This window comes from Peromyscus maniculatus, chromosome 15 (genome assembly GCF_049852395.1).
Source record: "Peromyscus maniculatus bairdii isolate BWxNUB_F1_BW_parent chromosome 15, HU_Pman_BW_mat_3.1, whole genome shotgun sequence".
Classification (NCBI taxonomy): Eukaryota; Metazoa; Chordata; class Mammalia; order Rodentia; family Cricetidae; genus Peromyscus; species Peromyscus maniculatus.
Genome location: NC_134866.1, coordinates 12165132 through 12178518, shown reverse-complemented (window position 1 = coordinate 12178518; position 13387 = coordinate 12165132). Strand labels below are relative to the sequence as shown.

Here is a 13387-nt window from a genome sequence, read left to right as displayed (position 1 = left end):
AACACCTGACATGAAAGCAAGTGATGCTCACCAAGGAGGCGGGGATGGTGCGGTGAGCATGCTCACTACAGTCAACAGAATGCAGGCAGAGGCAGTGTTCGCAGCTCCCTCGGGAGTCCAGAACGGAAGACAGCAGTGAAACCCAAGCTCTGCCGCATCTTACACCTGACACAATCACCCACCACCCCCTTCCTCCAGCCTCCATCATGGCGCTCTAACATCGCACATGAGGATAGCAAGATCGGACCTCGAAGGACTGCTATAATCACCGACTGAGAAGACAAAAGTGTGTGTTTATCACTGGGGCTGTTACAGGCTGGGGCTGTTAGAATGAAGTCCTTATCTAACACCTGTAAGGCCAGAATCCTTACAAGAATAATCATGTACATGGAGATTCTCAATGAGTATTTGCACTTCTGCAAAGTACCTATAAGTCTATACTAACATATCTAATCATAGGTAATTAAATTTTGAAAGAAGTGTCATAGTGACATTTATTCTTACATATTTTCTGTTTTAGTCACTTATGAAACTCAGAGAACTGGTAAATGAGCAAAGTTGGTAAATGTTTCTCTTGTGCAAAGAGGCTCCTAACAACAGACGCGCCCGGCAAGCCCCGAAGCAGGTGCTAGCGACAGACTGTAAACCTAATCCCAAAGAGAGCCTTTCTCGCCACAGACAGCCCGGAAAGTCCAAGCACAGATGCACCTGCCCTCTGGCCTGGGAAAACAGGGGTCAGGACTCCACACTGAAATTCATAATGGCAACTGGCAGCATCTGTTGGGAACAGCCGAGGCTCCTCTTGTTTACAGCATGTGGCCATAATGCTACTGCTCTGTCCCCAGCTTCAACAGTCTTATCCCAAGACAATCGGGGTCTGGGCGAATTAGACCCACTGTTTAAAAGTGACTTCTTACTAATGCTGTGTGCAAGTCACAGACTGGGCAAGACCTGCTGAGGCTAAGCCCAACCCGGCTTGAGGAGATCAAGCAACTGAAACCAAACTTCCTTTCCTTTTCTTTTTTCTTTGGGGCATCTGCTGTTTGAGAAAGTGGACATATACACTAGCCTTGAAAAATGACTCCTCAAGGGACTTATGCGGGTGGAGGCGGCGGCAGCCACATTCTGAGAATTATGGCGTTCAATAAGCTGTACCCTTCCTAAGTGAAAGGAGAAAGTATTAGTGGGTGAGTAGGCTGGTAGAGAACAGACACACGGAAGGTGCTGGTGCCTTGGTTTCAACTGTCCTGCCTTCTTCTGAACACACCTCACAAATGATTAACACTTACTGGTAACTTGGAACATGAAGACGAGAAGCTGACCCTAGAAAAGGTTATGAAGGAGACACCACCAAATAAAGTGGGGCAGTGGGGAGACAGAGAAGGAGAATACGAAAATAAAAACGACCCCAGAACAGCAACTCGAAGTTCTGAGCGGCACAGGCTTTGTCACCTGTGGGTCGCATGCACTGACAGCTTGAGTGCTCGCCCAACATGACCCCTGTGGTTAAACATCCCCCCCCCCCCCCAGCCATCAGCTCCTCGCTCCTTGACTCTATTTTATATTTGGTAATCTGTGGGGGCATCTTTCACTGTCACAAAGTGAAATCCACCACACACCTACTCCCCACACCCAGTGACATCCTGCCCGACTGACTCCACGGGATTTTCTCAGGCATCCTCAAGCAGGAGAAACCCTAAGCTCTGCACCTGACTCCACTCTATTTTCGAAGAGGAACCATTTCCAGCACTGTACATTGCTCCTTCCAGAACAGTAACTCACACATGGATAGAAGCAAGCTCTGCTTTGAAAAGTGTAGCAAGTACTGCTCACCACTCGAGAAAATCATGGCATTGGGGGCCACACGGCTCACACTATGTAAGTCACGAGTGGGAAACATTTGCAGCTTTCTAGGGTTGCAGAAGTCTCACAGCAGTAGGTATCAATGTGGTTGAGAACAGCATCCCACGTTCCGAAGAGAGAACTGATATCAAGATGTACTCTGTGGACTGGCCGCAAAGCCACAAACCTTCAGTGCCACTCGAGGCAGCCTTCTGCTCCTGAGCGGAGCTGGTGGTCCCCGCTCAAGCCTCCAGCAATGAAGGCTGGCTGGGTTCCCCCAGCACCCCAGCCCTTTCAGCACACTCTTAGCTGTGTAGAGTCACAGCTAAACATTCACACAACCAAATAAATGCTCGCAAACGCCAACTTTTCTTCCACTTGTTCTTTGCTAGCAAGAATACAGTGCTCATGTTTTGGGAAGGTACCGGTCTTATTTCAGTCAGTACACTGGGTATCACATACTCCATAAGCAGAGAGGTGGGTATGACCATGCTATCACCAGTCCAAATGTATCTTGGCATGTTCCAGTTTTACCTTAATTGCATTTTTAACACTGAAATACATATCACAATTAATTATAAATTTAAATATAAAGGAGATAGGCAGGATAGTCTGAGTCCCTTTAAACGGACCTGAATTTCTGCCTTTCACTTCGTGAGCACATACCTAAAATTCTGACTAATTTTGGCTCATCCCTACCTATAATTAGAACGATTCAACACCATCAATTACAATACATGTTCAAACCACCTAAATAAGAAAGCAAGCTTTTCCCTACCAAGTAAATCTTTATAAAGCCAAAACTAAAATTGTAAAGGTTTTGGTCATCATAAGATGTGATCTGTACCTGCTCAAGTCCACACGTGACCTCATGATACAACTCACCATGCCGGGGACCCCCAGAAGGGCACAAAAGGAGGTGGGCAAGGGAGGGCTCTTCCCAGTCCTTCCTGTTCCTGAGCACCTTCGAGGCAGCTGCAGGTCCGCTGTGTGCCTTCCTCTCTGACATTCCCCGGCCACTTGTCCTCTGACACATCTGACATACTTTTGTCAATCACAGGCTCACGTGGCCGTGGCTGCGGACCATTTTGTGTGCTGCAAAAATAGCTTATGCTCAGCACTCCAGCTGAAACGTCAGGAAGGGCAGCAGGCAAAGGTCTCAGCGTGTGGGTGGCTCTCCTATTATGATAGCCATCAAAGACTCTGTCCTGACACCCCACAAAACAGACCAGAAGCAGAGCGCTAGGAGCAGACAGCGCACTGTGACATACAAGCACAGCTCCCCTGGCCAGAAACTCAACAGGCACTAACAAGAAAGCACACATACACCTTTTTCTCCTTTTCCCTTATTGGGGGTTCGGCTTCCTCCATTAGGAGCCCTGCCTGGGCCTGCTTGATGGCATTGTTCCAACAGAGGAGAGCCAGGACACAGATGTTCAGGGACCTCCATGAGGGAATACAGGCTAACTATTGGCGACAGTTGTGCTCACTGTGAATTTCAGATGTAATAGGGGTGCTGGGAGCAAAGCTGGGCTCTGGACTCTGCTTCATCCTTATACTCCAGCCCCTCAGGGCTGAAAAGAAGTGACTGCTGCTTCTTCAACTTTCCTATCTCTATAGGATGTGGAGCAGGAATCTCCGCCAAATGACTTAAACCCTGTACTGTGATTCCATCCGACTGATACAGTGTATCTCCTGGCTGCGGCTCAGGGCAATCACTCTCGGCTCTAAGGGAATCTGTTACACAAGTCTTCCTTCCCCACAGAGTCATCTGTATCTGCCATTTCCTGTACAGCTTAGAGGAACTTGGTCCCGAGAACACAAGATATACTGAGTCTCTCCTCGGCTGATGGTATTAAAGATACAACCAGCCCAGGTCCTTGGCAAAATCTCCAAGCCACACTCCATATAAGGTAGTCCGCTGGTGAAGGTCTCTTTACTCTAACATCAGTGTGCTGGTCCTCCACGTTCTCCTCTTGCTGCAAGTGACAGACAATATCCTCACTTTAACCCTCCAAATGATGCCGTCAGAGCCCAGTGTCCTAATCTCTGTGACACAGTATGAGCTGCTGGCATTGATATGCTTCCCGAAGGCTTTAAAGATAGAATCGCCAAAGTCCCTGAAAAACCTCATGGACTGGGGGGCGGGGTGTGGAACAAAACAACCTGGCTGGCAAGCTGGGCTCTTAAAATAGCACAGTGTTTTCCTATTTCTGCATGTTTTCCCCAAAGCTGTCCCATGAGCCTCAGCTCTTCATATCACGAAGCCTTGAGAGGACTCTCCTCTGTCTGGCGACAGCAGCTTTGCCACTGGGGATGCTGCTCACACCTATCCTCTACCCCTGAGTCTGGAGGAAAGCTTCAGACAGCCCTTCCCTCCTCCCTTCTGCCATCAAGAAGCTCTGTCCACGGGTTCCTAATGTGAGGTAAGTACCGAGGGATGCTGGGCTACCAAAGCCACTTTCAAGCAGACTGCTCACGGCAGATTCCATGCTTCACTAAGTTTCAGGGACGTCGTGAATAAGCACAATTTAAAATAAAGCAATACCAGGCAAAAGAAAAGCACTTTGATGAACCCTCCACCTGACTGGCCTGAACGACAGCATTCAGATTTTTGGATTCCTAACTTGAGACTCCGTAAGTAAAATTATTTTGCTTGCCCGTCAGTTCTCTAAGTGAGTCCTATTGGTGACAGGAAGCTGCATGGAACAGCTCTGCCCGGTTTCCAGCTTCTAGGATCATTCATGAGAGGAGCAGGCAAGCCTCTTCCACACTCACTCTCCAGCCTTCAGAGCCGCTGAGAGTGCTCACACTGCGGCTGGCGCCTTCCTTCCGTGTGACTTTTAGCACCTCTTTTCTTCGCTTCATTCTGACTGCAGCAAACGACCTGAGGCTCAGTGCGCTGAGGCACTTCTCATTACGCTCTGAGCAACCTAAAATCCTAAAATAGCTCGCAGCTTTCTAAAATAATTTAGAGCTTTCCCTGCATCGTAAAAAAAAAAAAAAAAAAAAAAAAAAAAAAAAAAAAAAAAAAAAAAAAAATCACAGAAAGGACAAATAATGGAATCTCTATTTAAAATGAACAGTGTCCAGTTGACCTGAAGATGATACAGGATTCTGGCTGTGTGTACTTTCTAAAATCAAAATAAATGCATTCTTCTAGTACAAAAATAATCAACAAGTGGAAAGGGGGCAAAGAGATTATTAATAAGAGTTAAACATGTAAATTCTCAAAGATAGGATCTAGCAGCATATCAAAAACTATGTGTTGGTCATGGTGCAAAAGCTTCAATCCCAGGACTCAGAAGGCTGTGGCAGGAGGATTGTGAGTTTGAGGCCTGTCTGAACTATGTAACAAGATCATGTACAAATAAGTAAATAAATAAACAATGAGTTTGAGGCCTGTATGAACTATGTAACAAGATCATGTACAAATAAGTAAATAAATAAACAAAGTTGCAAGCTATGCTTCAAGAACATTGATCTTTATTAATATTATCTGCACCGGGGGCATGGCAGGTACCTCACTGGTGGAGTCCTTGCCTACCATACACAAGGCTCTGACTTCAACTCCTAGCATCTCAAAAAGGTGAAAAATATATGCATTTTCAGGACAAATACGGGTCACTTGTGGGTCCCCGTCAAGGGATTGAGAATATTAAACACTGAATGTTATAAAATACATTAAGAAGATGTGTAAGTCTATAATCTGACAGATAAAGACTAGAGTTAGAGAATTCAAGCCTAAAATGTTGCACACTTAGAGGGAAGGGGATACATATGCACCAATGAGATGCCAGCCTTCAAAGCGAAGATCTTGAGAGCTATGCAGTCCAACAGCAGCCCAGCTTCCAGGAAGCTCCCACACACCGCTAGCCGTGGCTTCCTACTTATATACTCTCAGGGGGCCTGATTCGAAGAGAGCATCTCCCCCTCTGGAGTGGGGAGCTGTTCCAGCTTTGAGGCAGGAGCCCTTACGACCCCAGATCTGGATGTGCCAGCCTTCTTGGTTCCTGGTGATCCTGGATGCTGGAAGACAGACCGAGTCAGAGTTCTCCAGAGAACCCTGCTGGACTGCACTTCACCTCTCCCAGATCCTGTAACCAACCCCTTTACAGGCTGTAAGTTACCCCAAAATAAACTACATGGAGTTGCCCTGATACAACCGCCCCCCACACACACACATTGCCCCTTCCTTTACCTAACAAGACTGGCAGTGCTGGCAGGTCAAGGGGGCTGTCGCTGTGCACCTTTCTATCACAAGCCCCCCAATGAACAGGAGCCGGGGAAAGAAGCTGTGATGCAGATGACACCCGCATCCTAGTGTGAAGCCAAGCTTGCTCCAGGAGGAGCTCCCAAAGAGCACCATGGGACCGGGCACACTCCATAAAGCCTGATCTGAACAGCAGGGGGCTAGCACGTGACTCTGTTTAGCCCATCTTCCGGGAGGGCTAAACTCAAAACATCTCATTCATTTGGTTGCATCCTTCTACATCTCTGTCTAGATAAGAGAGAGACCACAAGTGTTACTTTGCACAAGACAAAAGAATCTGAGATCTGGGACTCTTAGGGAAAGATTCTCAGGTTATACAGAAGCAGCTGGGACCCCAAAAGCAAAGCCACGACTATAAACCCAAGGCTTGGGTGAACCTAGGATTGAAATTCACACTTGGTGGAGACAGATCACCGACCTTTCCCTCAGTTCCAGGCACACTGGTAGAAGACAAAGACTTCAAAGCCAGTCACAGAAGCAGCAGTTCAGACTTCTTCCTGAGATAACTGGCTTCAAGTCCAGGACTCTCCCTGACACTTCTAACAATCCCATTCTTGTGTGTAGGGAGATGCTTCAATCAGAAGGGTATCTTCCACATCCCACGCCACCCAAGGAGGAAGGGATAGGGAGGCGCCATATGCTGTGCTGGCTTCCACATGCCTTCTCCCCTTAACAGCTCTTAGGAACTCACCAGACTTAATCAGCAGGGAATTTAGAGGCATAAAATTGGGTAAGGGGTGACCTCACAGAAATGCTGCAAGGCTTACAGTTAATGCATGAAGACCTGTACTAGGTAGATAGGCCAATGTCTCTTAAATGGTGGCTCTATAAACAGCTCCATCAGAATCACAGAAAGCAATCAATGTAAACCATCAAAATGTAAATTCCTAAGCTCCACCCACCACAGACACCTACAAAGGGCACCTGGAGCAAACCTGGGAGATTCTAAAGCACACTACCCTCGGGCTGGAGCGGCCTGCGAAGGCCAGGCTAGTGGATGTTCCGATTCCAAACAACAGAAGCTGTGAAGGACCGTGTGGTAGCTTGAACGAGATGTTCTCATAGACTTGGACATTTGAACCCTTGGTCCCCAGTTGGTGGTGCTGTTTGGGGAGATTTAGGGTGCAGCCTCACCCCATTGCAGTTTCCTCTCAGCTTTGTGCTTATGACTGAGATGGGATTTTCTCAGCTTCCTGTTCCTGCTGCTGCCAGGCCTCCCTCCAGGACGGACTCTTACCCCTCTGCAAACCCAAATAAGCTCTTCCTTCTGTAAGTTACCTTGGCCACCCCTCTGCAAACCCAAATAAGCTCTTCCTTCTGTAAGTTACCTTGGCCATGGTGTTTGATCAAAGCAAAGTGAGTATCACAGGAAGACACTCAGAGGCAGCATCTCTCCTACAGGCTTCCACACTTACACCTCGGTCCCAGGGAGAACCACTTCCCATGATGGACCTCAGAGTGTGAACATATGCACAGCCCCCTCAGGCTTCAGAATTTAATAAAAATAATTCCAGGAGTGTTCGGTGAACTCGTATTCTCTGTGTTCTTCCTATCATGGCTATTAAAAAGAATCACTGGTCTCAAGTCACTGCCTGAAAAACAGATCAGTTTTACCTCTCCCCATGCCCCTTCCAGAGGCAGTTCTTAAGGTCAGTCCCTGTGGGAAGACACCAAGGCTCTGCCTTCTAAGTCTACCGCTGTCCCTGGGGATGCTGGCAAAGGGGAAGCACCATCACAGCAGAACATTCAGCCCATGTGCATCAGGAAACTCTGCAGGGACAAGTCTGTGCTATGGATGATTGATTGATAAATGAGTAGCCAGGCAGAAAGTATAGGTGGGACTAACAGAGAGGAGAATTGAGAGAACAGGAAGAGGTAAAGGAGAGCCAGCCTGCCATCGAGGGAGCATCATGTAAAGGCAGCAGGTAAAGCCATGGAACATGTGGCAACATATAGTTAACAGAAATGAGCTGAGTATAAGAGTGAGAGCTAGACAATGGTAGGCCTGAGCTAATGGCCGAGCAGTTTAAATAATATAAGCAACTGTATGTTTATTTTATAAGTGGGCTACGGGACTGCCAGGGCTTGGCGGGACCCGGAGAGAAAAGCTCTAGCTACAGGTCTGCCCTGCACCAGATAGGAAAAGTATCCATCACTGAATGGGAATCACAGTCGTGAAGTGTCCCCTCAGAAACCAGAAACAGTCACAAGCTTCTCCAGAACTGTTCAAGCACACCAAACAAACAAGACAACATTCCCATGGTGTTAGTAGAACAGTTATCCCAGGTCTTATTTTTGCACTGAAGTGGGATTATCATTCTGAATATGAGAATGGTTCCAGAGGCAGAGACCTAAAGTGGCTTCCCTACTCCACGGGCAAATTAAAACAAATGAAGAGTAATTAGAGCAAAAATCAACATTCTTCATCTCTCCACCTCACATAGATACTCAAAGCACTTGGCCCTACATCCAGTTCCCCCTCCTTGTGGCTCAGGTCAAATTCCATAAGTACTTTCCATCTCACACAGGCAAAGCCACATCACAAAAGTGGCCTCATGCTACGTCTGCAGCCTGAGGTCCCTGATTCATCCTGGACCTTATACTTATCTCTTCACCTATAACCACATCTGAGGCTGTGACACTTCGGATAAACCCTGAAAACTATGATGCTGAACCACAGCTTCCGTGGGCAGAGCAGCTACCCAGCCACCTTGAAGAATTCAGGATGCTGACAGCCCTACAGTCCTGTAAGGATCCTTTTCAGCATCTGCGGCTGCCTCCGTGGGATCTTCCTGGCCTTTGGACATCACAACTGCCCATGTCTGACGGTGACACAGGGACAGACGGGACTGTGGAGCCCACGGGGACTGGAACCCTGGCTGCACTAGCCTAGGGCATTGAGGTGCTGGAGCGGGCACCCAGTCAGCACAGGCAGAGCCAGGCACTGCCCTACCATCCTTCCAGCCTTCCAAACTTTGCTAACTCATTTATTTATTATTTTGATAACAACTTTGTGGTCAGATGTCGGGGGCGGGGGGAAGGGGGCAGTTGGCTCACATCTTCAAATACTATCACTGGAAAACTAAGATTTTTTTCCCAATTAAATGACACTAGATCATCAGAACACTATTTCTTCTGTGCTCTTGTTATCAGCGTTCTATGTGCATCATTGTGCTTTCATAATAAAATTATGAAAACCACTTTAATGCTCATTAGACACGCACTACATGCCAGGCACCATCCTAAGCATTTTAACAGACTTCTCCACTGAGTCCTTTTGACAGCCTGCGAGGTGAATAATTTACCTTTGGAAACACCGAGAGGGCAGGAATTTGCCAGAGTTTACACAGCAGAAAGCTGGGGTGGACACTCAACTCCAACAGCCTGAATCCATGTATCTACACCCTGCACACTGAACGGTGTGAGCCCTTTCCTTTCAGTGTTAACTCTTCTGTTCATTTTGTAAAGACTTGTTTGAATTGTATAACCTTAGGTTAAAAATACCAAGTGAGTCAGAGCGAGGGCTGGACAATTAAAAGCACTGACTGCTCTTCCAGAGGACCAAGTTCAATTCCTAGCACCCACTGGGGTTAACAATCAGCTGTAACTCTGGCCTCAAAGGATCCCATGCCCTCTTTGGTCTCCTTAGGTACTGTACACACATGGTACACAGATACATATGCAGGCAAAACATCCACACACAAACAATAGTAAAGAAATTAAAAAAAAAAAAACTACTTTGAGAAAAGTACACGAGCCTCCTGTTTGCAGCAAACTGCATTTACATCAAGTTTAATGCATAAAAAGCACCTTGGTTCACCGGGCAGTGGTGGCGCACGCCTTTAATCCCAGCACTCGGGAGGCAGAGGCAGGCAGATCTCTGTGAGTTCGAGGCCAGCCTGGTCTCCAAAGCGAGTTCCAGGAAAGGCGCAAAGCTACACAGAGAAACCCTGTCTCGAAAAACCAAAAAAAAAAAAAAAACACCTTGGTTCTTCAACAAGAGAGCAACTTCTTTACAAGTTACCAATTTGCATGCTTAATTTCAAACATGTAGGTCACGTTTTTAATATTTTCCAAAGCCTGGGGGAACTAACTCTGTTAGCAAAATAACATAAAAGTCAACTCAATCTCCTACTGCCTTTTGCAAAACTTTGGTGATGGTGTGCCATGCTGGGACCGCCTGCACACACTGGGGACTGAGCTCCACAATGGTCTGCAGGGGCCTCCGATGAGTGCTGCCCCATGACTGGAGGGTGCCCGCACCCACACAGCTGCCCATGGTCTACCACTGCCATCTCTTCCCTGATGCAGCCAAGTGTGCCCTTTCCATCACTAAGACAAGGCAGTTTTCCTGTAACTTAGAAATCTGATTTCAGCAGCTGTATGTGCCTATGCCTGAGCAAACTGCACTTAAGGCTGTGTGACACTCAGATGGAGCAGGTCCCATTGCCCACTCCTGAGCATCCAGAGCTGAGGACTGAGGATAAGAAAGGGGCTACAGACATGGGAAGATCTCCTTTCTGTAAGCGCTGGTTCATTCTAGACACTGGAGAGGGGCTCCAGATGGCCTGGGACTGAGCATACCACATAGCAAACAGCTCTTGGGACACTATGGGTTCTGCTTCTACCTTTTTGTTTATGTTGCTGCTGTTGAATTTCTGACTCCAGGTAGCCTTAATATTGACTATCTTTAAGAAGTGTGTACAGGAATCCCTGCATCTCTAGACCTTTCGACACTTGCATGAAAGGCTACAGGAGCAGGTTACACCTAGTTGCCTGCCAACATGCCTGCACACTTGGCCCTGAAAATTATTCATCCCACTGAAGGCTCCTATTTGCTGCCTAATTCTTGGAAGGGGTAAAAGCAGATCAGAGCCTAGCCCTGGGCCAGGCTGATGATGTTCATGCTCTCCTTAGATGTGGAACCAGGCTGGCAATCCACTATTCACGGTTACTACAGTAGCCTGACTAGACAAGATGAACAGGCTGGTAATAAGGGGAAGGGGGGGGGGGGACAGAAAAAACAAATGCACTGACCAAGTTTAGGACCCAGTGAGGCAGTTTACATAAACCACTGGGCCCTGCTACAAGAGAAGAATGTTTGCAGTGCTGTTCCCATGCTAGCATAGACCATATGAATTACACAGTGATAACACAACACATGGAGTCTTTCAGAGCTAAGAGACACGAGTTAAGTCCATGTAGATGTGTTCTATTTGCCTTTTGTTGCTTTGACAAAACAATGACAAAAACCAACTTGGAAGAAAGGTTCATTTCAGCTTACAGGTGAGAGTCCATCTGGGAGGCAACCAGGGCAGGAGCTCAAGGCAGCAACCTAAGCAGAGACGACAGAAGACTGCTCCCAGCCGCTCTGGTCTTCTGGTTTGCTCAGCTACCTTTCTTATACAGCCCAGGCCCACCTGCCTAGGACGGTACCATCCATAGTGGGCTGAGGCCTTCGACAGCAATTAGCAGTTAAAAAAGTGTCTCAAAGACATGCCCACAGACCAGTCTGATCCAGGCACTCCCTCAACTGATTCCCTCTACCCAGCTTGTTGCCAAGCTGACAACCAAGATTAGCCACCACAAGATGCACTGGGATAAGACACATCCGTGCCCACAGTATTAGAATAGACCAGCAACACTACTGTAGAAGCAATCGATCCTCCAATGAACACTCGTTTCTCTGCAGGCAGTTGAATACACCAACACCAACTCCAACAGCTCAAAGGTGAAACAAGTACAAAGCAGAAGATAAAACCCATCTTATTTTTTAAGTACACACATAAGTAAACAAGCAGGAGACACTCACGACAGCTAACACATGAATTACACCACCGGTTCAGGACCTAGGCAACTCCGGTGGCACAAAACCTGTTTGCAAATTCTGCAGGAACAGACAGAGCTAGCCTGCAGGACTGGGTACTAGAGGCAAGTTCAAGAACTCTGACAATGAGAGAGATTTGTGCTGGCTTGCTGCAATCTGGGAAGGAAGTGCCAAACAAAACCAATCAATGGACATCTCTCAAAGTAGACCACATTCCCCGCTTTGTACAGAAAGAACATCTTAGTGAATCCTCGCCTAACACTAAGAACTACAAACATCACTGTTGCTACAAATGTGCAGATGAGAACAGTGGGGCACAGAAAGTGAGTGGCATGCCCAAGGGGGGAAAAAAGGCCACAGAGTGAGAGTCAAACTTGCCTCAAGAACACAGGCATTTACCCAGTAAAGTGTACATACAATAATCCACTTGTCATGGGTCACCAAGAGTCAGCGCTAGCATCTGTGATCAAAACTAAAGTCTTTAGATAGAAGTAAAACCAGGGACTTAGTTTCTTGATTGCCACATGCAATTTGGGGAGTGGAACCTGTACCATGGGTGAGGCTAAAAGCAGATTTGTACACATTAGGTCACATGCTTTGTGAGATGCTAGGAACTGCTTAGTATGAAGCAGTATTTAGAATGGGCAGGAATTGAAAAGTACTCTCGGGTTACATAAAAAACAAAAACAAAATAGGTTTAAATAAAAGTAAAGGTGGTAAAAAAAAAATCAAGGTTTTATTAGTAGCATTTTCACTAGCAGCATACAAAATTCCTAACACAATGTGATGTGCCTTCAGATCTCAGCCAAGGTACATCACTGCATCCCAAGACGCAGTAGCCATATGAATAGCCAACAGCAATAACAAGCAGCCCTCAGAGAAAAGTCACAGAAAGAAATCATTATACATACAGCAGGAACCTTTGCCAGCGCGTTCCAATCAGCAGTGTGGGGAGATGCATGCTACCACTAGATGTACCACCATCATCTTTTTTTAACTTAAAAGAATTAGAAAGCAGATTTGGGATTGCAAAAGTAAAAGGCAACATGAGAACCCTCAAAGCACCTCTTCCAGAACAGAACTGCAGCGTGCCTTGTCCATTCATCTGCATTCCCTTCTCTGATCTGTACTGAGTGGGGTCTTCCAGGTGCCTCTTCAATGACGAGGGGGAAGCAACAAATACCATAACCACTGAGCCATCTCTCCAGCAGAGGAACAGACACTATAAAAGAGTGGTCAGTTCAATTTCTTCCAGCATGCTAAGTTTTCTAGGTACTATCTTTAACATGATAATTTTTAAAACTATAGAGGGAAAGGAAAATCACTCTATCCCCTGATTGAAGATCAATGAGTGAGGAGAAATGATTTAAGACAGGATGTGTTTTATTACCTAAGCTGTCTCCTTCATGTTGGTCAGAAATGAAGACATAAAACACCGCATATTG

General features: G+C 46.7%; 1 protein-coding gene across 5 annotated transcripts in view; it reads right to left on the bottom strand.

The window, feature by feature from the left end:
• Trio (trio Rho guanine nucleotide exchange factor) overlaps positions 1-13387 on the bottom strand; it is a 317034-nt gene that overhangs the window by 241048 nt on the left and 62599 nt on the right. Inside the window, exon 1 of one of the 5 annotated variants that reach the window (XM_076551701.1) lies at positions 2728-4590. The exons of the other annotated variants lie outside the window; for them this stretch is intronic. Coding sequence (XP_076407816.1) covers positions 2728-2878 — 151 coding nt within the window. The 5' untranslated portion in view covers positions 2879-4590. Of the gene's footprint in view, positions 1-2727; positions 4591-13387 lie in introns of those variants that run through there. 5 annotated transcript variants of the gene reach the window in all.